At 56.1% G+C, this 22058-nt stretch overlaps 8 protein-coding genes across 8 annotated transcripts; 5 read left to right on the top strand and 3 right to left on the bottom strand.

The window, feature by feature from the left end:
• Positions 1–2445: 2445 nt before the first annotated feature.
• On the top strand, positions 2446–3379 carry CH63R_09927 (uncharacterized protein; the record flags this gene model as incomplete). The annotated part of the gene is made up of 4 exons (XM_018304901.1): positions 2446–2791; positions 2862–2973; positions 3104–3201; positions 3276–3379. 4 exons carry the CDS (start codon positions 2446–2448, stop codon positions 3377–3379), a joined length of 660 nt encoding a protein of 219 aa, XP_018154325.1.
• Positions 3380–4054: 675 nt separating this feature from the next.
• On the top strand, positions 4055–5265 carry CH63R_09926 (ATP adenylyltransferase; the record flags this gene model as incomplete). The annotated part of the gene is made up of 2 exons (XM_018304900.1): positions 4055–4177; positions 4342–5265. 2 exons carry the CDS (start codon positions 4055–4057, stop codon positions 5263–5265), a joined length of 1047 nt encoding a protein of 348 aa, XP_018154324.1.
• A 617-nt stretch (positions 5266–5882) lies between these two features.
• On the bottom strand, positions 5883–7304 carry CH63R_09925 (MOSC domain-containing protein; the record flags this gene model as incomplete). Its single annotated transcript, XM_018304899.1, has 1 exon — positions 5883–7304. The coding sequence occupies one exon, from the start codon at positions 7302–7304 to the stop codon at positions 5883–5885; it is 1422 nt and encodes a 473-aa protein (XP_018154323.1).
• Positions 7305–8540: 1236 nt separating this feature from the next.
• Positions 8541–9974, top strand: CH63R_09924 (Riboflavin transporter MCH5; the record flags this gene model as incomplete). The annotated part of the gene is made up of 1 exon (XM_018304898.1): positions 8541–9974. The coding sequence occupies one exon, from the start codon at positions 8541–8543 to the stop codon at positions 9972–9974; it is 1434 nt and encodes a 477-aa protein (XP_018154322.1).
• Positions 9975–10511: 537 nt separating this feature from the next.
• Positions 10512–12100, bottom strand: CH63R_09923 (TAM domain methyltransferase; the record flags this gene model as incomplete). The annotated part of the gene is made up of 9 exons (XM_018304897.1): positions 10512–10566; positions 10618–10795; positions 10859–11050; positions 11095–11231; positions 11282–11319; positions 11377–11531; positions 11609–11650; positions 11872–11910; positions 11980–12100. The coding sequence occupies 9 exons, from the start codon at positions 12098–12100 to the stop codon at positions 10512–10514; spliced, it is 957 nt and encodes a 318-aa protein (XP_018154321.1).
• Positions 12101–12608: 508 nt separating this feature from the next.
• On the bottom strand, positions 12609–13790 carry CH63R_09922 (Alcohol dehydrogenase; the record flags this gene model as incomplete). The annotated part of the gene is made up of 3 exons (XM_018304896.1): positions 12609–12790; positions 12856–13583; positions 13642–13790. 3 exons carry the CDS (start codon positions 13788–13790, stop codon positions 12609–12611), a joined length of 1059 nt encoding a protein of 352 aa, XP_018154320.1.
• Positions 13791–14365: 575 nt separating this feature from the next.
• On the top strand, positions 14366–16287 carry CH63R_09921 (Xanthan lyase; the record flags this gene model as incomplete). The annotated part of the gene is made up of 6 exons (XM_018304895.1): positions 14366–14489; positions 14571–14824; positions 14888–14977; positions 15027–15593; positions 15667–16042; positions 16100–16287. The coding sequence occupies 6 exons, from the start codon at positions 14366–14368 to the stop codon at positions 16285–16287; spliced, it is 1599 nt and encodes a 532-aa protein (XP_018154319.1).
• Positions 16288–20228: 3941 nt separating this feature from the next.
• Positions 20229–21795, top strand: CH63R_09920 (Eukaryotic aspartyl protease; the record flags this gene model as incomplete). Its single annotated transcript, XM_018304894.1, has 4 exons — positions 20229–20448; positions 20513–20761; positions 20822–21119; positions 21174–21795. 4 exons carry the CDS (start codon positions 20229–20231, stop codon positions 21793–21795), a joined length of 1389 nt encoding a protein of 462 aa, XP_018154318.1.
• Between the last annotated feature and the right edge of the window lie 263 nt (positions 21796–22058).

The raw sequence follows: 22058 nt of genomic DNA, 5'->3' as shown, positions 1-22058 counted from the left end.
CCCCTCGTCTTGTTTCCTTTCCAGCTCCGAGCCAAATTGGCAGACAGGAGCAAACAGGACACTGTAAGTACAAACACTGCGAGTCAGATACTCTGTTCGTGCGGTCAGGTATACGGATGCCGAGGACGAGCTGGGACCACCTCTGAACTCCTTGACAGCTTCAACCTCGTCAACAAGTCCGATCGCTACTCTCGGGCACACATGCGAATAGGCAAGCGGGTACCGAACTCACGCGGACCGACCGGCCCCTCTGATTAGTAACGGCTAAACTACAGACCAGTAGCAGCAACCGACCAGGGCCTGACCCCCTTCCTGAACTCTCCTTCTTGGCAAACCGTACCGCTGGAATGGAAGACCATCACGCATCTCCAGGCGGAACGCCGAGAGTGGAAGCCGGAATAGGCTGCTGCTGCTGCTGCCCCCAAGACGCAGGACCTGCCCTTTGCTCCTATCGCCCGGCCTGGCCCCCTCCCCCCTTCCGGTCTGCTGCCTCTTAGCCCCGATCCCTCAGTCGGTCAGAACCCCTTCAGCTGCCACTTTCGGATCCTCGCCATCGCCAAACACCATCGCCATCATCAACAAAACAGCAACGGCATCATGGCCTCGTCGTCTCAGTCTGCTGTGGGCCGATCTGCTCCCCCACCCCCTTACCAAACTCGCGTGTTTTGTCTCGTCTCCGTCCCATCTCGCCATCCCTTCCGAACAGGTGGGTACAGGAACCACGGAACCCGAACGGCAGAAGTCGCCTCCGTTGAGCACACCAAAGCACAAAAGACCCGGCGGCCCTGCTCCTCCCGCGTTTCGTCTAGACTTTCCACTCACTTTCGTCTGGCGATCAGTATATCGCATTCGGCTCCCATCTCGCGATACCGGCCGGCCCCGTTGTCACCGCCTCTTCAGACTTTTTAGAACGTCTGTTTTTCGCAGGCCAACCATTGATTCCTTGCTGACGACTTGGATAATCCCCTCGTGGCTGAGTCGCCGTCCGCATGTGTCACGCAATCGGCGCCGCCGCGCCGCATTGCGATCCGCCACCATCCAACCGGAGTCTTCACTGCGTTGCCAATACCCGACGTCGCCTGGCTAAACGTCGTCGCCGAGCCATGCGATGACCCGTCGTAGAAGGGAGCATCCCTCCCCTTCAGCTGGCACGAGTGACCCTGTCGCTCTTTCGTGTGACCCGTCCAGCGGGCAAGACATTACATTGCCACCCACAGCATACGGTGCCTGGCCTGGTTGTGACCTTTGGCTTTTGGTGCTTATAGTGCCAGGACGTTGTCCCATATGCGAGCTGGAGGCCTTTTCCTTCTATCTGTCTTCTCCCCTTTCGTCCCACCGTATCCCCCTCCCCATGCGACACGAATGTCTCGCGGAGTCCGACCACAATAGCGTGGTTCCTTGCTTGCCGCCAAACCCATCCGTAGTGCCGTGCCCCAAAAAACTATCGCCTCGGGGTTCGTGTCACTGCAGTCTGCACCCAAGGCTGGGTCGGCTATACTGCGCGTGCGGAGAGGCGCGCCGGAATTGCTCGACATTTCGGACAAACAGACCACATCTCCTCCAGGTGCCCCATCCCCCGACTGTGTATAGAGTAATAGTGTATGAGTACGGAGAATGCCCAGTCGGAGAACATGGAGGCATGCTTCTCCCAAAGTTCAACCGGTTCGGATGCAGGCATCTTAGCTGGCCCCCGATGCGGGGGTAGCTGCACACACACACATACACACACATGTAAGGGTCGCTGTGCTGTGCCTGGCAATGCCTGCAGAGTAGGAGCGGCCGGCCTGATTCTCGCGGCCGCAGTTGGCCCGCCAGAGCTACGAGACTTTCCGGCGGGCCAGATAACAGCAGAGTATGTACCATCGTCAGGGGGATGAAGCAACACATCTCCAACTGCGACGGAGAAGACGCCGGAGCAAGGCACCTTGCCCCCCCGCCTCTCTTTGCCAGGTCCCTCCGTTGGCCGCATCCTCCGAGACCCCCCTCCGAACCGACCCTCAAGAGAGTTTCCAGGGTCGCTTGTCACTAAACTTGCTTATGCTTGACTTGCCTGCTTGGTCCGGATCACCAAGAATTGAATTTGACCGCGACTGCGCATCGAACTCTGTTTAATAAATAATCGCGTGCATACGTCGTGCTTGCCACCACTGGCGAGTACAAGTATGGAATGGCAAACTGAGTAGCCGAGACGAACATTCATGCCCCCCCTCCTCCCCTCTCTCGGCCCTTGCACTCCCCCCTTTGGTCTCATTCTCTCGAATCTTGGGTCTTTTGGGGGGGTTATCGGAGCCCGCGACTCTTTTGATCGTGTGATGGTGTGGTGTGGGTGTTGGCAAAGGGGTGCAACTTGTCAGATTGGCAATTGCATCGGTTCGTGGGGCGGGTCGGAGGGGCCGCTGGACGCGCCTCGCTGGCTCGGAGGCTGCGCACACACCCCTGGGCGTGATGAACGACCCCCATGGACACAACATGCCTCTGGCCGAAAGTGTCAGTGGGGCCACCTTCCCCTTCCCCAGCTCGCTCTGCCTCGATTGTCAGGTGTCCACCTTTGTAATTGCGCCGTCACTGGGGACAACTGACGGTCACCGGTCACTTGGGGAGAGCTTCAATCGCGCAGCCAGCCAGTCAGCCCAGATCCAGATCCAGATTCAGATCGTCCAGTCCACTGTCTCTAATCCCCGTCCACAGCTCGGTCGCTTGCACGTGCCCTCCTCGCAACAACCACATCAACACCAAACCATACCATACACCACAATGGCTTCGAAGCGGGATATGCGCCGGCCGGATCTGAGTATGCAGCAATCCTCATCCCCGAGTTGTTGCGATGGCGATGGTAGCTAACTGTGCATTCCCTCTCGCAGTCGTTCCCTACCAGGAGCCCAGGGCCAAGGGCGACAGCACCGAGCTCTCCTCCACCCTCTCCTCCACCCTGCCGATGGCCGCTATGCTCACGCGTAACAAGTTCATCGGATGGTACGCGCGCACTTCTCCCAAGTTGGCACGGAAGCTCCTTTTGCATCCGTTGCAGTTCCGACGAGCTGCGGCACACAGCGCTGTGGTCTTGTGATCGTACCCAAACAACCCAGCTAATGAACAACCACAGGGCCTCCGTTGTCTTCAGCATCCAGACCTGGCTTGGCGAGAGCGAGGAGACCAAGAAGAGCTCCGCGACCCCGGGCTACTTCTCCGTGGGCATGTCCAGTACGTTCCTTCCCCGCCCCACCGGTTGTCGGTCGCCGTGTTCAAAGACAGAGAAACTGACACAGAGAACGCAGTTATGGGCCTCGCCGTGAGCTACCTGCCCCTCTTCCTGCCTCCCCCCGTCCCGAGAGGCGCCGCCACCGGCACCGGCCCCGCCGCTCCCGTTCCTCCTGCGTAGACGCGATACCTCGGTTGGAGACTTCGTTGGATGAGCACGCGCCGTAGTTGGGAAACACATGGTTTGGAGACGTGCAGCGAGGCATGGCGAGAGCGAGATATAATTCTTCAAGGCCACGAATATCGCTTGACGAGTTGATGACAGCGTCACGAAGGAGTTTCGTCGTGCTGGACGGGGGAGTCGGAGAGGCAAAAATAAAACAAAAGCAGCTGGTGGCAATTTGTAGCATAATACCTTGGAAACCCAGAAGCCATGCGGTGCAATTGATTGCCTGGCGGTTGATACTCAAATATTTAATAGCATCAAGTACAGCATCATCTCCTGGTCCTGTCTCATACTTAGTGAGATGTTGCAAGAATTCGCAGGGCATTGGAGGCAGAGACATGCCTGCTGCGTGGTGCGCATCTGCAAGGGAGCAAGAATGATAACTGCTGCATGGTGTCGTCATTCGCGCCGGCCAATAACCGCCTCTCTCTCTCTGACCGCAACCACGACTCACGACTCCAGCTTCGTCCCGTCGACGGACCGCCTTCGCAAAGGTCATCGTTCTCCAAACTTTTCAACTGAAACTGTACCCTGATGGGACGCTACTGAACACAAACCACTAAAGCGTTTGTTTCAGCGGCTCCCGTAGTGGCTTTCCACCCTCGTCGGCATTGGAGCTGACAAAGGACGATGGGCTCATCCACGGTAGACGAGGCCTCGGTCTTGGCCCGGTTCGATAAGCTCGTCGGGGAAGGAATCGTCATGTATGAGGAGGATATGGAGAAGATTTACCACGAGGACGGAGGCTTCAAGGTACACTTCCCTCCCCCCCTCCCCAGCCTCACTTGCATCTTGCTCTCTCACCGGCTGTCACGCAGGCGGCTGTGCCTTTTTACCCTCCCTTGCTGTCTTGTCGATGTTGCCTCTTGCGCTCTGAGTATGAGTTCCCGGAACTATTGAACTAACACCATCACCAGTTCGAGTTCCGCATCACCGCGGCTCTGAAAAGCAAGCCCGCCGCCGTGGGGCACAACGCCGAGCTGGACGACGCGAAGGCCGGCGCCGACGGCGACTTTGGGAGCCCCGCAACCGCACCCGCAAACGGGACGCCCAACGGCCGGCCTCCGCGCGGCATCGAGCTCGACGCCGACGGCCGCATCCCCGGCGGCGACATCAGCATTAAGGGCTACGAGCTCGGTCCCGTCCGCGACACGCACATCCTCACCTTCAACAAGTTCTGCGCCTACCGGCCGCACCTGCTGCTCATGACGGCCGACGGGCGGAGGAGGCAGTTCGAGGCGCTCGACGGCGCGGACCTGGCCGCCGCGAGGGAGGTGCTGGGGGGGTTCAATGAGGGAGGGGCGGCGCGCGGGCGGCGGGAGTACTTGGCCATTTACAACTGCGGCAAGAACGGCGGGTGCAGCCGGCTGCATAAGCATATGCAGGTCATACTCGCGCCCGAAGCCATCCCCATGTGGCCCGACACGGCCGGTTCGGAGGGGGCGGCGGCGGCGGGAGCGGGACAGGAGCCGCCGTTTCGATACCTCATCTACCGGTTCGCCAGGTCCTCATCCGGCGACGAGGTTGGAGGGATGCCGTCGGCGGACGACCTGGTCACGGCGTACCGGCGGATGCTCCGGCAGGCGACGGAGCTGATCCCGGGACGGGACGCTGTCGTCGAGGATGACGAGGACGGCAAGAGGGTGGCGATGCCGCATAATGTCATTCTGGGTCGGAGGTGGATGGTGGTCGTCCCGAGGGTGACGGACGGGGTGGACGGGGCCGGCGTCAACGCGGCGGGGATGCTGGGTGTCGTCTGGGCTTCGGAGGTAGGGACGGCCGAGAAGTGGAAGAGGCTGGGGCCGAGGCGGGTGTTGAGAGAGGTCGGTGTTGGAAAATGAGAAAGAGTTCGCAGGTTGCAGATGATGCCGAGGTTGTTTAGTGCGGAAGACCCCGGAGTATACGACAAGACGATGGAACGGAGGTGAAAAATCATGAGTTCTAGAGCAAGCACTATAGATAGATGTAGAGTCCGGGAGTATAGATGGTATACACAGATACACAGGAATCAGAGGGCCGACACTCGACTCAGGGCTCGTGTCGTGAGAATGGGAGGGAGCTTGTGAGTGTGACAAGAGTTACCTTGGTCTGTCAGCTAGGCTTGTTTGGGAATCAACATGAGCTCCCGTCCCCTCTGCGTCAGATGCGTCTCTTGATCCACAAAGCAACTCTTTGCATGCGGTGCAGTGTGTTTCCGGTAGTGGACTTTGTGTATTTTGATGGTGCAGCCACGTTATAACATCGTCGATACCAAGGCCGCCGGGTGCCGATACCATCAACAAGCGGAAGACATTTAAAAGATACAAGCCACGAAAAGCGATCAATCTATGCAGGATCAGCCAGAGCATACGATCTCATGGGATGCCAGTGTGCTTGACCGGCCAGTTCACACCATTTCACGCTCAATACCATGCGCTGGCTAGCCTGGGACTACGCCTCTCTCTACCAGCCAACCCGTCTAGTAGTCGTTGCCAGTGGCCCCATACAAATGCGACCCCGTCTCAAGGACCTCGATTTCGTCGCCGACTTGGACGTACAGCCCCTTGCCCTGGCTCTCCGCCTCGTCCAGGTCCGCATCTTCAGGCACGCAATGCATCCCAATGTACCCCAGCGCCTTGGGGTTCCCCGTCTCCGGGGTGCGGTACTCGATCAGCGTCGTGCTCGGCTGCGGCTTGCCCTTCTTCTTCTCCGCAGACGGCGCGTCCGAGTCGAAGGTCGCCGTCTCGAGGTTGACGTTGGGCATGGTGCACCGCGACGTCCGGCAGACGACGGACAGCTTCGGCGACACGGCAGCCCGCGGCTCCGGCTCCGGCTCCGGCTTAGAATCCCCACTCGGCGGCCTCCCGGGAAGTATCCGGCAACGTTTCCACGACTCCTCCGCGAACGCCGGCGCGCCTGTGATCCAGAGGTTCGCCCGGAAGCGGAGGGCGTTCAGGGGCCGGTTCTCGGCGGGCAGGAGGGCGGACACGGCATGGACGGAGGACAGGCTGTTGATGTTGACGGGCTGCTGGTCGGTGTAGCCGTGAACCGCGGGCGAGCCGATGTGTTCGAGCGGCGCCAGGTTCCTGTCGGTGCGGACCAGGGTCTCCGGGGTGCACCGCGTGAGCGTGAGGCCCCGGTTCTCGGGGATCGCCAGGAACCTCTTCAGCTTCGGCAGCACGGCGGCGACGGTGGGGATCTTGCCCATGTCGAGGCCGCTAGCGTCGCGCGCGTGGATGCCGAAGGTCCTGAGGTTGATGTCGTATTCGTCTGCCAGGGCGGGCGTGGGCTGCAGGGGCACGACGCATGAGACCTTGGGGGCTGCCGAGGGATCCCAGAACGCTTCGAGCCGCTGTACCCAAGACGAGGGATCCGGGTCCGGGAACGTCACGACGACACAGCCGCCGGCCTGGACCAGCGGGTCGCTCCGGTCGGCGTCCTCGCGCGGCACCCAGATCTCCGTCTGGATGTGGCACATCTGGGGCTTGGTGCGCTGGCTGATGAACTTCCACGACACTACTCCGGTATCGGGGTCGGCGGCCTCCGTGGCCAGCGCGAAGCACCTGTCATACAGAAACCCGGTCTTGGTGAGAAGGGCCCGGCTCACCTCGACAAAGCCGCACGACTTGATCGGGTGGAGGTAGATGGACTTGATCCGGACGGGTCCAGTCGTTTTAGTACCCTCTGGCGCAGCGTACTTGCGGTCGAACTGGTCCGCCATGTTGCTCTTGCGCACGCTGATATCCCGTAGATGCCTCAGCCTTCTGCGCGTGGAAGCCGCATCTCCATTGTAGACGATGAGAGCCAGGCCAAGGCTCATCAGCAGGACTGGGGTTATAACTGCAAGGGCGATAGTAGAGGCCTCAGGCCCTCGAAGGGCCCGGAGTATTTGAAGTAGCATTTCTCTGGGACACGATGTCTAGCAGATCTCAGTATTGGTTTGATGTGCCTAGAAGAACGGCCAGCGGCTTCACGTTGTGGCGTGACCAAAATCCTGGAAGACGACAAATTGGGTTCACAGTTGAAGTCGAAGAGAGAGATCCGCAAACCGGAACAGCCACGTGATTGTAAGCTGGTTATGTGGGGCCTGACTACTAACTGTGCCTTGACTGCCCTTAAAGCTTGCTAGGGAATTAAAAGAAGACGAATAAAAGAGGGAATGTATCTAGAAAGTGATGTTTGCTATGAATAGTCTGTGTAGCTCCATACCCAGTTTTGGTGTGTTTTGGCCTTTCTCTAAGGTCTTGTCGATTAGGAGACAACTATGTAGACAAGATCATAGGTACAAGTCTTAGAGAAGGAGAGGTCAGCAAGAGGCGGTATTACTTCCGTATCTCTACATCATGGACCCATAACAACCTAAGGGCGGCTGACCTACAAAAGAAGATTTCAACTATAACCATACCCAAATAGCCCTGCCCTCTCTATATCTCCTCTCCCCTTCCTTATTCCGCTTCGTTCTTCTTGTTGTACTCCTTCGCCTAGTTTATCGCGTAACGTTACAGCGCCGCCATGGACCAGTGTGACACTTCAATAAGTTGGGGAAACAGGCTTGCGGTGAGCAATAGCCGGTGGGAGCTCCAGACGAACTTTCGGCCCATCCTTGAAATGCCGATAGCGACACCGTCTATGAGTCAAAGCCAAAGCCGGAGCCGAGGCCGGTGCTTGAGCCGAGACCGAAGCCGAAGCCGACATGCCAGTCTTCGAGGCGTGAATTGCCTTTTTGGATAGGGTACCATGGTCCAGGAGCCGTTGACTATTGGCTGCTTCAAATTGTTTGTCAAGATTAACAGTCAATCCGCGGGTCCTGTAGACCACATGCCAAATACCCAGACTGCTGAGGCGTGTCATTGATAGGGCGCGCCTGACACGGGACAGACAGGAACTACTGGGGAAAATTGAGACTTGTGAACCAAGCATGGATGGCCTCTTAAACCGTTACCATTGACGACTCACCAAAGTGTCTTTACACTAACGCTTAGAGGCAGAGATCTGACGGCATATCCCGGCGATGCCTGTCCAGTGTTTCTCTTGGTTTTGACTACAAATTGGCGCACAATTCTCTTCGGTGTAAAATTTCATCGTCTGTCATCAAACCATATCTTGTCCCATAGTTGGCTGGCTGTGCGCATCAGTCATGGCTCTGCCACCGCCATCCTCTGGACTCGAACAGCCATCCCCTGCCGGGACCACCCAAGACGTCACAAGCGCCGCCCACGACGAGAAACAAGAAGCAAACCCCGAGCCACCAGCTGAAGGCCCGTTTCTGAGCCACGAAGACGAGTACCCAGAAGGGGGCATGCGAGCTTGGTCAGTGGTGCTAGGCTCGTGGTTCGCCTCCTTCTCGGCATTAGGGATCTCGAACAGCGTTGCAACCATCCATGCCTACATCAGCTCCCACCAGTTGGCCAGCTATAGCGAAGGCCAGATCGGATGGATCTTCTCGACGTACATGTTCCTGATCTTCTTCTGCGGGATCTATGTCGGGCCCATCTTTGACAAGTACGGATCGAGGTGGCTGATATTGTCTGGAACCATCTGCGTCGTTGCGGCCCAAATGTTGCTGAGCATCTCTACGCGTTTGTTCTTCCCTAAACGCCCCCTGACCCCTTCCCCAAGTGTTCCCCAAACGACCAAGTGTCCTAACTTGTTCAATTGTCAAGAGTTCTGGCACTTCATGCTGGCCTTCGGAGTCCTCAACGGCATCGGCGGCTCCCTCTTGTTCACGCCCTCCCTCGCCGCCATCGGCCATTGGTTCTACCACCGTCGAGGCCTCGCCACGGGCATCGCCTCCACGGGGGGCTGTTTCGGCGGGATAGTCTACCCCATGCTGCTCCGCGCCATGTTCGAGCGCGCGGGCTGGGCCTGGGCGATCCGCACCGTCGCCTTCATCGTCCTCGTCTTCTGCGGCGCCGCGATTCTGCTCATCGATACGCGGCTGCCCCCGGCCCCGGATGCATCGCCGCATCCCGACCTCCGCATCCTGCGAGACCCAGCGTTCGCCCTGACCACGCTCGGCATCTTCCTTCTCGAGTGGTCGTTGTTCATACCCCTCACCTACATCTCCAGCTACGCCATCCACCAAGGCTTCGATCTCGACTTCGCGTACCAGATCCCGACGATCCTCAACGCCGGCAGCGTGGCTGGTCGGATCCTCGCCGGCTGGTTCGGCGACTTTGCCGGCCCGTTCAACTCCAACATCTTGGCCGTTGCCTTGAGCATTGTGGCCTGCTTGGCCGTGTGGCTGCCCGCGGGGTCGTCTACGGCAGGCATCGTTGTATTCGTCGTCCTGTTTGGCTTTGCCAGCGGAAACAACATTAGCATTAGCCCCGTTTGTATCGGGAAGCTCTGCAAGACGGAGAATTACGGGCGTTATCAAGCCACAGCGTACACTGTGGCTTCCTTCGCTTGTCTCTTGGACATTCCTATTGCTGGCGAGATCATTTCTGCGCAGAATGGCAGTTATTGGGGGTTGATCTTGTTTACGGGTCTGATCTATGTCCTATCACTCGTTGCGTTGATGGCTGCCAAGGTCAGGTGTGCAGGGTGGAAGATCACCGCCGTGTTCTAGGTTATCAGCGATGCTGAAGAAAGAGAATAGAAAGGGCGTGAATTTGATTGCAAGGTGAAGGCGTACAAGAAGCCTGAAAATATACGCTTTGTCCAACAACCTGCAATATTTCAGCAAGTTTTGGCTTGTCACAACGATTCGTTTTTAAATTCGAGGTTCAAGTCGTTAGACCCCTTGGCTCCTTTTTGGAACATCTGAGACTGTGTTTCAGGCGCGATGGAAACACAATTATTTGGGGAGACTGCCGATTAAGGTATTTTATGCTGTGATTGATAAAGTGCCAATACTCTGGTAGATGGTATTAGGTGCCTCAGATAAGGCCAACTTCACTTGGTATAAAGACTTCGCCTTTTGCGTAGTTGAGACATTCACATCGTTTCTGAAAAGTGGATATAATACGCAAGTGTCAGATACTCTTAACTCCCATCAGCTGAACTAGTAGTTGAAGGATCAATTCATTTTCTACTTATTCGTTCTAACCTCTTGCATGTTCAGCTAGAACCATGAAATGAACGAACGAGATCCGAGGCTCAGATCTCAAGCGACAGCAGGCGATTTTGGCGTACTGGGCTTCCTGCCGTAGACCGACCATCTGTTCAATGTCAGCTTGATTTTGACGACAAGACATTGGATCTTGACTTACACTGAGAAGTATGGATGGATCTGCTTGTTGACAAACTCCTTGCGCACATCAGCCTTGAATACAATGACCTCCTCTTTGGGCCATTTCAGCGCTCTGGTGAAAAGTGCCATGCAAACACCCTCCCATCGAGCTACGAGGTCATCATGGCACCATGCACCCCACTCCTTGTAGTGCGCATCTTTAGGTCACGAGTTCGTAGGCCATTTGAACTTCTGGACTGTGACGTCCTCAAAGCCCACACTGGTCATGGTTTTAGTCCGGTCCTCCAGCTTCAGAGGCGAGCGTCCAAAGATAGTTGAACATTCATGGAGCAACCGAGTCGACTCCAAGATTGCAGAGTCGTCTTTGATAGTCCCGTCGTCTGACTGCGGGAAGAGGTCGACCTCGTTCATCTCAAGATACCCACCAGGAGCAAGGTTGCTGACTTTGTCAACTAAGCGGCTTTAAAGTTTTCTTGTAGCTGGCATGCCTACTCACTCATGGCACTTCTTGATGTAACTGGCCTAATTGGTAATCCCCGCCTGCATGTTTGACTGTGTATGTAGTTGAAGGGCTGAGAAAAGACCCACGGCCCCTCGAGGTCATCGATCTCAAACCTCACGTTCATAGGCATACTAAGTATGTTTAGGGACTGTTTCGAGCACACTTTCTGGATGAAACGTACTAATCTGGCCAAATAGCAAGAAGATCGACGCCGATAACCTGGGGAAATGATCAGCAAAGCCTTAGGTGCCTCGAAAAAGGGAAGTCGCCATCAACCTCGGCGTCAGGGTGTTCATCGCCAAAATCAATTGCCCAGATGCCAGTGCCTGTACCGGCATCAAGAACGCGTCCTTCGTTCGATTTCTCTTCGTTTGGCGGGGCAGTTCCAAGCCGGTTGCCAAAAGTTCGGAGGAACATGTTGTGCTCCAAATCTTTGACAACAAAAGGGTGTCAGTCAGGATCCCACATCGACTCATGCGAAGCCGTTGGACGCGGCAAGTAACCATACCGAGTCGATCTAGCTCGCGTTCATCGTTGGGAGTGAGGTATTCTACAGTTGTCAGATTTCATTACAGCATGGAAAATTCCAACAAGACGGTCACTGCCGTTCTTGTACGCGTGGTAGGTCCGTCCATTCTCAAGCCGGTAAACCAAAACGGAGCTTGTTACGCTGGTGGTTGATGATGCATTGCTCTAGTATCACATGTGTTATCAGAATGTGCACGTAGGGCCCAAACCACGCAAAATCTTTACGAACCATGCTCTACTTACGCTTCCAAGTTACGCTTCCAAGTGCCGACTCGTCGTCAGCTGTAAGCTGCATTCGAGCCGGGGCTTAGAAAGTCTGCCGACGGCCTTGAATATCTCCAGCCCTGGTACCTCTTTGGGGATAATCACCGGCATCGTCGCCGCCTTCGTCAAGAGTCGGCTGAGCTGGTGGATTCGACTCCGGAGGAGCCGGTGTGTTGTTCGAAGAAACACGAGCTACAAGTTCGGACATGTTGACACAGTCCGGGGATTGAAAGTTTGTGGATGCTCCTTTGAAAGATGCCTTTGATGGATAAACATCTTGGACGCGATCTGAGGACGTATATGTACACTTGGGTTGGCAGCGATGTGGTCTGATAATGCAACCCCCATCTTGGCAAATAATTATGTGTGTTTGCGGCAAAGTCGTCCGATGGCAGTGACATCTTCGGACCGTTGGCCATATCAAGAATGCGTACATGGCAGAACCAACGCAATTTGGGTATGTATCATGCCACAGGCACGTCGACCATCCAGCAGAGGAAAACTACCCACCGAAATGATCGATATCACATTCCATGTCCCAGTTGACTGCATTCAGGCCACAGTGTTCGTTGGACTACTCATAGGCGGAATTTACAACACTCAGTGCCATTTATTAATTGTATCATCCTTGAGGCGATGTAAGTGTTCGTGAAGGAAAAGGAAACAGGACAGCAAATGTCGAAGGAGAGAACGGGTCTACAAACATACCGACTGTCTCAGAGACAGCGGACGACGGCCCTCCCAAGTATCTGCTCTCTCACAAGCCGATCTATGATATCTGGGACATCAGAGAACTTGAACGGTTCCACGACTGCCCGGACGATTCCTTTACTCGCTGCTTGAAGCAACTCGGCCATTTGCTCCTCCGTGCCCACCATGGCGCCTTTGATAGTCAAAGCTTGTAAGTTTGTGTCAGTTTCACTGCCTGATACCTCGACCGAACGTAGCGCAAGGAAACCATACCTTTGATGGCGCATTGAGTGACTGATATCGGGAGTTGGAAATCGTTGTGTGGCAAGCCGACGCAAACAACCGTGCCCATGGACCTCACCAGCTTGGGGGCAATTCGATAGGCGTCCTCAGACCCGGGGACGACAATAACGGCGTGAGCTCCCTCCCCAGTCAAGTCCATAACCGCTCTCTCCACATCATCAGCTATGTAGTCGATGTAGGCCTCTGCTCCAAGGATCTCCGTGAACGTTCGCTTCTCATGCCCAGTATCCACCGCAATGACGCGAAGCCCTCTTATCCTGGACGCGATTTGCACACCAAGATGGCCGAGCCCTCCTCCCGCGCCTTGGATGACGACCCAATCACGGCAAGACAGGTCGTTGTCCAGCATCGAGACTGCGCCCATCATGGTGAGACCCGCGCAAAGCAACGGTGCCGCCTCTTCGTCGCTGATGCCCCGCGGTATCGGGGTCAGATACCGTGAATCGGCAACGACGTACTGCTGCAGCGTTCCCGGGCGTTGTTTGCCCGTGTTCAACTGCTTCGGGCAATTGTTGGAGAACCCGCGGACGCAGACAGAGCATTCGCCGCAGGCCCTGTACAGCCATTTTACTCCGACCTTTCGTCCCAAAAGAGACTCGGGGACGTGATCGCCGAGTTTGACGACACTGCCGATACCTTCATGGCCCACGATCGGGTCGTACGAGCCCCAACCATGGAGAGCCCGGACTTCTGATCCACTGGCAGGACTTCATGAGTTTTGTTATCCGGAATAGCGACGGCTTAAACTGAACTTACCAAACCCCCGTGAAGCTCAGTTGAACAAGTACTTCGTACGGGCCGGGAGTTCCAACAGGTACATCTTCGCGGACCACGACCCTTGCATCGAGGCCCGGATTCTCGATCAGGACTGCTTTCTGCAGTGTAGGGATGTCATTGGGATTCATTTGGTATTAAGAAACGGAACCGCGCTTTGTTGATTTGGGTGCATTTCACGTGGATGTTGACGCTCGGCGGCTCTGTATTCAACGGGCGGCGTGGTTGCTGAGAGAGCTGTGTTGGGGTATGTGTTCCCCCGCGCCGGCAGAAGAGTTCGGCAGTGCAAACAGCGCCGGAATTGCGGAAATGATGCCGGCGCCCGACCTCAAGTCGACAAACGATGGCTGAATCGACTTTCCAAACCCAACCAACTTGCATACGAAATGACTTCGGTCAGATACGAGGGTTTTTTTCTCTTTGCCGTTTAGACAGCCCGGTGACTTTCTGCGTAAACGACGTCGACGTCGAACTCGGCATCCCTGCACCGGTATCCGGCCTACCTCCGTGAAGCGGAGTCGCCCGAGAACGGCCCCACCTACTTGTAACCGAGGGATTCCACGCCCCCAGCGTTCAGGAAGAACGTTTTGCCCCGTGCACTATTAGCCGCCATCAGTACACCCCGAAGAATTGAGTCATTCCATGTCATTCCATGAGAGAGGGTAGATGATTCGGCCATATCAAGGTTCCGGTATCTCATTCAAACATGTCGCCGCCTGAGGAATACGACATCGTCGTCTACGGCTCGACCTCCGGCGCCGTTGCGACAGCTATCCAAGCTGCGCGGCTAGGCCGCTCGGTGAGCCTGATCTCCCCGCAAGAACACATCGGTACGTGAGGATTCTCCAACTCGGCTCGTCGAGACGAGCTGCCGAGGTGTCACGGAAGAAGCCAGCCTCACGCCTAAGCAGGTGGCATCCAGGTGAACGGACTCGGCGCCACCGATATTGACAACCAGGCCGAGTTCCAGAACAGCACTGCGGTGGGCGGTCTAAATCTCGAGCTTCATCAGAGAATCAGCGCGCACTACGGCCGTCTGGACCGGTTGAACGAGGTCGTGAAGAAGAGGCTCAAGGTCCCCGAAGTCTGGCGGTTTGAGGCGAGGGTTGCCGAGCGGATCATTAGGGAATGGCTGGATGAGCATCGCTCGATTGCCATCATCAAGGTATGCTTTGGCTGCTTCGTTCCATCACCATTCAAGGGGCTCGACTGAACTAGGCATACGTAGTCTCGGCTGAGCGAACCCGGCGCTGTCCGAAGGGATGGCAATACGATCAAGACCGTCCAGCTGGAAAACGGTCTAACCATTGCTGGGAAGGTAGGGGAGCCTCCCGATCATAAGTGACGGTTTGACTTATGGCGACCAGACATTCGTGGAAGCCTCCTATGAAGGCGACATTTTGGCGGCCGCCTCGCTTTCCTGGACGCGCGGCCGCGAACCAATAGCCACGTATTCCGAGTCCCTCGCTGGCGTCCGCGCCGAGACGGTCTTCTGCCAAATCGACGTCGACATGGATCCATACACGCGCTCGGGCGACCCCTCGAGCGGTCTACTGTACGGCATCTCCGACGAGCCCTTCGGAACCCCCGGCGACGGCGACTTGCACCTCCAGTCCTACTCGTATCGTATGCCTCTCACCGACAATCCCGCGAATCGGGTGCCGTTCACCAAGCCAGAAGGATACGACCCGGCACACTACGAGCTCCATCGGCGGTTCATCCAAGCCGGCGGCGAGATGTACGCACCGAAGAAGAGGCTACCCGGGGAGAAGACGGACCTGATCGGGTCCGAAGGAGCCCTCTCGACCGACTTGGTGGGCATGAACGACGAGTGGCCCGTCGCGTCGCACGAGCAGCGGGCCCGCATCCTGGAGGACACGGCTCGGTTCACAAAGGGGTTCTTTTGGTTTCTCGTAACAGACGAAGCAGTTCCCGTGAGAAGCAGCGTCCACCCCCTTACCCCTTCGCACCGGGCATTCACGCAGATAGTCCTAACAGAAACACCAGAAACGTTACCGGGAAGAGTGGTTGCGGTTCGGCTACTGCCGTGACGAGTTCCCCGAAAACGGACATTTCCCCCGCGAGCTCTACGTGCGCGACGCTCGGCGCATGATCTCGGACTACGTCGTCACGCAAGCGGCCGCATCCGAGGGCGGCGCGCCTCAGGTCCCGGACCCCGTGGCCGTGGCGTACTGGCCGCCGGACATGCACAGCGTCCGCCGCGTTCTTCGGGACGGGCGGGTGCGCAACGAGGGCTTCATCTTCAAGGACCGCCACCGGTGGCGGCCCTTCGGGATCGCATACAGAGCGCTGGTACCCAGACGTGCCGAGGCGGTCAACTTCATTACCCCGACGTGCCCGAGCTCTTCTCACGTCGGCTATGGTGCGCTATCATATCCAAACCCGCGTGTCGTGGCTGGCTAACTGACAATCGATAAAGGGGCTATACGACTGGAACATCAGTTCTATGCTTTGGGACAGGCGTGTGCCAACGCATGTGATGTAGCCATCGAGAATGGGTACGCGATGCAGGATGTGCCTTACGAATCTCTCAAGGACAGACTGCTAGAGCAGGGAGTTGTGTTGGATGCAGCCGCTGTCGGGGTCCCCTCTTTCGGCAACATGTAGAATCGAAACAGAGAATCATTAAGCTTGGAAACCAGAGTGTACGGATGCATGCGATAATATTTGGAGACTGCATCGAAGTCCACACAGGCTTGCAGTTCAAAAGCCACTGTATCCTTGATTTGCCCCAAGTGATTTCCGGTCGCTGAGTTTGCAGGAAAACAGTAATGTAATTTCAGCACATGGCGTGATCGAGGTTCCCGGACGGTCTCATTCTTCGCCCTCGTCGTCCATGTGCTACGTGGTGGAATCTAGCCGTATGATGGAACACAGCCATAGACGAAGATGGCGGTGATGAACCACATTTAGATGCTATGAGCAAGTACAACACCAGACACAGAGTGGTACATGGTAGCAGGGCGGCATGGGGCTGGGTGAGGCTCCTCCATCATTGCGGCAGCTCGCTTCGGTAACCAACTGTCTCAGTCTGAGAGGCTTGGGAGTGGCACATATTGTCTTGCCTGCAAACTGGCCGCAATATGTCAGACAGCTCAGTCCCTATTGAGCTAGTGGAGACGGCTGGGCGTAGTGATTAGCCTAGGCCCTGATTGCGAGACATTGAAGCTTCAGCCGTTTTCTTAACGAGCTGGTAAGGACGATTTGTCAACGGTGACCCCTTTCCCCTGACGACGACAAAGAGTAGCTGAAGGCGGAGTCTTCCCATTGTGCCTGGTTCAAATATGTGGCTAGTACGCCCGAAAACTGATGACGTTGGCAGCATATTAGTGAGGGCTTCCGGGTTCCCTCACACAACTAACGAAAGTCTCAATCTGTAAATGGAATATTGCATACGATATATAGAATGGGCCGATGAGTGATTAAACTCTTACAAAATAACCTTAGTCTATCGACTGCGCTGAGCCGGAACGAGATGCGGGAGCTTGGGTGGGGCGCATGCCGCATAAGGTGTTGTGTGTGACAGATCGGGTTGTGGAAGAATTAAGGTTCGAGGGAACCTTTTGTTAATCGCAGCTGTAGTCGCAGGGGGATGCAGAAGCAGATGGGGGTGAACCGTGATGTTGCGTCGCACGAGGGAATGGTAGATCAATTTCGTCGACACGGGAGCCAGGGATGCCTTGTCTTGTCATTGGATGGCGTGAACAATGTTATTGTGCCGGAAGTCTGTCCAGGGCGAGACGGCCAAGTGCGGAGTCACCGTGACGAAACTCCAAGAGGTTTCGTTGAAACGACGTGGCAGACAAGGCTGCCGCATGTCGTATCGGTGGTCTTCAGCTGGCTGCACACGCACACCGTAAGTCTGGATTGGAAACTCGGCAGAGCTCAAAGCCCCCTTCCGTACTCCGAATCTGACGATTCTGCCTCAGGGCTGAGAATTAGCGCAGGGAGAATAAGAAAGTAACTGGGTCCCGGAGTCGAGTAAGGCGAGGCACACAGTACGAACGGAAGCGCCGTTCAGTGGGCATCTTTGAATCATTCAAGGCGATGCCGGAAGGCATCAGCGCGGACGAAGATGAAATCGTCAGATGGAGAAATACTGAGCCGAAAGGACTCCGCTTCAACCTCGCTGTACCAAATCAACAAAAGGATGACATACTGGGGCTGGGATAACCGGCATCTAACTCCTCCATAGAATGCTCCATGTCAAGGGAGATCTGCGCGCCCCCCTGCAGATTCAGGCTGTTGTTGCTGAGCTAGCTGGATTTCACGAGGTGGGTGACTAGAGGGGCATTGGAAATCATGATTCGTAAGGCTCAGTACGCGCCGATGCCAAGGTCCTTGGACGGCATCCCGGGTGCCATAGCGTAGGCAGAATCGGCGGCCCTGTCTCATCCGTTTGGAGCGGGTCATGGTGGCTTTCTGGCTGACGCCGCATACGCTAGCCGGAGACAGCTTACGGGGCTTATGGCATTGGAGGTGTGGCCGAATTGCGGCGGCAAGCTGCTCTGGCTTAAGCGACGTTGACCGCCTCAATTCGCTTTGTTCTCGCACATGCAGGCCGGTGATAGTTGCGTCCCCCAAGCAGAAAGATCCCATACGTTGGGAGGAGGACTCGGTTGGAGATGGTTCTCACGACAGACGGCTAGTTTGTGCTTCTAGAGTATGCGTGCATTCGTATCGTGGACGTTCGGCCACGGCGGATGGTGGGATGGCATGCCAAGCCTTGCAAATCGTCTCTAACATGGGCTCGTGGTGGACCGCAGCGACGATATTAGAGTGGGAAGATGGCATAACCTTGGTTGGCAGCGCGTGACGGCCAGACGGCGAACAGTCTGGCCCCCCAGATTTTGCCTGTTAGGACTCGGAGGAGCGACGAATGACACAAGGGCGGGCGAATGTCGTCGTAATGCACTTGCCAAGGCTTCCGCGGGTGCCACTGGTGTACAAACACGCTGCACTGGTGTCGAAGGCGGCAGAATGGGGGAGGGAGGCAACCCGCCAATCGGTCTGATGAATCAGCCCAAGGTCGGCTGCACTTGCTGAAGTGTGCGCATTGCATGTCTGCCATCGCAGGCTTGCGGCGTGCACACTTAGGGGGAATGAAAGCTGCTGAATGGTTCATGCCGAAACTCCGACGGCTTCCTTTGGGAGGCTGTGCACGGCCGCTACTTCCGTTGCCACGTCTGGCACCGGTTGCTGGCGGGAGTTTCTACCTGGAAACTAGTCTGGCGCGCCGCCTGAATCCTGCTGGAGTGGAAACGCCGTTGATGTTGATGTTGGTGCCTCTCGGTGGCATGGAAACTGGATGAAGAAAAGAAGAAGAAAATAAGACTGACGATGAGCAAGAGAGGGCTGGTAGATTGGTTGGTTCCAAAGATGCGAGCATGCCGCATCCTGGTCCTCAGCGGACTGCTACAAATGTAAGGGTAAGGTCACTTTCGCGGAAATGTACGTACTTTTGCTCACTCCCCCCATTCCCTTTTTTGGCAACCCAGAAAGTCAACTTCAGCGCTGGGTACCTGGAAAGAGCGGCGTTTGTGTAATATTGGTTGGTGTGCGAATACTGTATTCAGGGGCTGTCTACTGCGTCCAAGCCACTCCCGGTCTTGCGTCTCGGCCGTGCCTTGTTGCTCTTTCCAGTCAACAACTGGCTTTGATTGAGAGCAAGTCCCCGTAGTTCTCCAGGAACGGACGAATGGCATGGGCACGTGGCTGGCGGTGGCTGTCCAGAGGGAAATGGTAATCCTCGTTTGAGACAGCCAGCCACAGGATTGAACTGCGCCAACAGAGTTCGGCTGAGCCCAGCCGCAGGGGGTGGACTGGCTCCTTCACAGGTCTGCTTCGAGGATCTTCCATGTAGTTTTTGGCCCAAGTCGTGCAGTAAATATACCTACCTGCAGTGTGTTAGTCATGTCAGCACCAACACCCACACAGTGCAGCGCGACATCACCGCCTTCCCAGGTTCTCGCCCCCTTCCTCCTTTCCAGCTTCCAGCTTCCTTCCCAGCTTCCCCATAATTGACCCTGATCTAGTGAGGTCACCAACCGGGCAGGGGGACGGGGCTGCTCCCGCGTCGCTTCCCTTCCCGGGCTGCTGCTCCTTTAATTGTGTCTGCCTGTCCTTCCTCGGTGATGTAGCTGGTGTTGTCGTTGCTGCTGCTGCTGCAGGGCGCCTAGACAAACACTTCCCGGTCGACTCCTTGGCCTCCCATCTATCCACCTCACTTTCATCCACACACTCGTCTCCCAGTTCGCGCTACGAGTCTGGGCGACCAATTTGCCAAGCACAAGCACCACCACAGTCGTTTAAAAGCATTGCCATCCCACTCTTTTTCTTGGGCATTCCCCCCCGTCTCGAGCTTGCTTGCTGGCTTGTTTTGTCGATTTCGGTTTTGGGCTTGTGATTCCGCATCTGCATCTACAACAGAAACAAACTCTTTAGTCGATTCGCTTCTTAGACACTCCCGACGTCGCACTGCTGCCAGCCGCATACCAGACTGATACCCACCAGCGACCCCGACAGCAATTTACACCCCCGACATCGTCATGGCAGCCCGCCTGTTGCCTCTCGCTGCTCTCGTAGCGAGCGTGTCCGCGGTCTCGGTTCCCCTCGAAGAGACGAAGACGAAGACGAGTCCCGGCGTCCTCTCGCTGCCTGTTTATCAGGACATCAGAATTCATCCATTGGAGAATTTGAGGAGACGACAAGTAACAGACACGGATGCCCCGGTTCTCAATGTAACATCGACAACCTACTTGATTGAGCGTACGTGCTGTTGCTGCCTTTCGCTTTTGCAATCCCTTTGCCTCTTGCTAACTCGCTTCACTAGTCATGATCGGCACTCCCGGCCAAGACACCAAGGTCGCCATCGACACCGGATCCTCCGAGCTTTGGGTCAACCCCAACTGCGTCAATGCCGGCAGTAACGCCCAGACACAGTCCTGCAGAGCCAACGGCCAGTACAACCCGGAAGATTCGTCATCCGCGACGATTACTAGCCAGACGGGCAGCATCACGTATGGCAAAGGGAAGGTCATTTTGCAATACGTGAACGATAATATCGCCATTCCCGGCAGCGGTATGTTGACGTACCACTCCTTCCTGTTCAAGTTGCATGAACTGATCAAACATTTAACAGACATTGCGCTGCGGAGAACCTACTTCGGTTATGCCACTGACAGTATCGACCTTAACAGGGGTATTCTCGGTCTCAGCTTCGGCGAGGCCGTGAACAACACTGGCTACCGTACCGTTGTTGATGAGATGAAGGCACAGAACGTCATCGAGTCACTGACTATGGGCATTGCGCTCGGAACCAAGGACGAGAAGACGGGTAGCGGCCTCATCTCTTTCGGTGGTGTCGACACCAAGAAGTATAGCGGCAATCTGCACACTGCGCCCATCCTTCCGCCTCAGAACGGTGAGAACTTGTATAGGTGAGCTACACGCGACTTTGCCTGCCACGCCGGCTCGTCTAATCTTCCTCTTAGATACTGGGTTCAACTCGACTCGGTTGGTTTGAGCAAATCCGGCAGTAACGCCAAGACATACTCCAACTCCAAATTTCCCGTCTTCTTCGATACTGGAGCCACCCTCAGCTATCTCCCATCGGCCTTGGTCGATCAACTCGGAAGTGACCTGGGCGGTCGCCTCGACTCTTCGGTTAACATGTACGTTGTGCCGTGCAACTCCCGGGGCACGATCGACTTCAAGTTTGGCGACTATACGATGAAGGTGCCCTTGTCTGAGTTCATCTGGCAAGTGAGCAGTAGCGATTGCGTCCTCGGTGCAGACAAGGCCACGGACGGCGCCTATCTTCTTGGCGACTCATTCCTCCGTTCGACATATGTCGTTTTCGACCAAGAGACACCTGCTCTTCACTTCGCCCCCTACGTCAACTGCGGTACCAATCTGCAAAAGATTCCCCTTGGCGACAACGCGGCCGCCCGCTTCACTGGCGAATGCCAGGCCGGCTCTAACAACGGCGGCGGCGGCGGCGGCGGTGATAGCTCCGGTAACGATGAGAACGCTGCTGGCCGCTCCACTGCTGCCAACATTTGGATTGCAACCGGCGCTCTGTTGGCTGTCCAAGTCTTCATGTCCTTTCTTTAATCTGCGTATATAATTGAACGGCTGCAAAACACTGCATGGATCGGGCGTTGGGGTGGGATCAACACGGTCGCTGCATCCACGGTTAGACTGACGGCGATAATGGATCGGGCTTCCTGTACATGGTGGATTGCTTTATACCCTCGTCCCCTGTCATGGGACAACATAGTTTCTGTTATTGATTAATGAACATGCGGGGCCTAAGTACAAGGCACCGCAATTATTCCCAATTCATAGTTTTCCCATCGTGGTGAACGATCCGCCCT

This window comes from Colletotrichum higginsianum (genome assembly GCF_001672515.1).
Source record: "Colletotrichum higginsianum IMI 349063 chromosome 7 map unlocalized unitig_7, whole genome shotgun sequence".
NCBI classification, from domain to species: domain Eukaryota; kingdom Fungi; phylum Ascomycota; class Sordariomycetes; order Glomerellales; family Glomerellaceae; genus Colletotrichum; species Colletotrichum higginsianum.
Note: the sequence above shows the minus strand (reverse complement) of the source record. Positions and strands in the feature narration are given on the sequence as shown.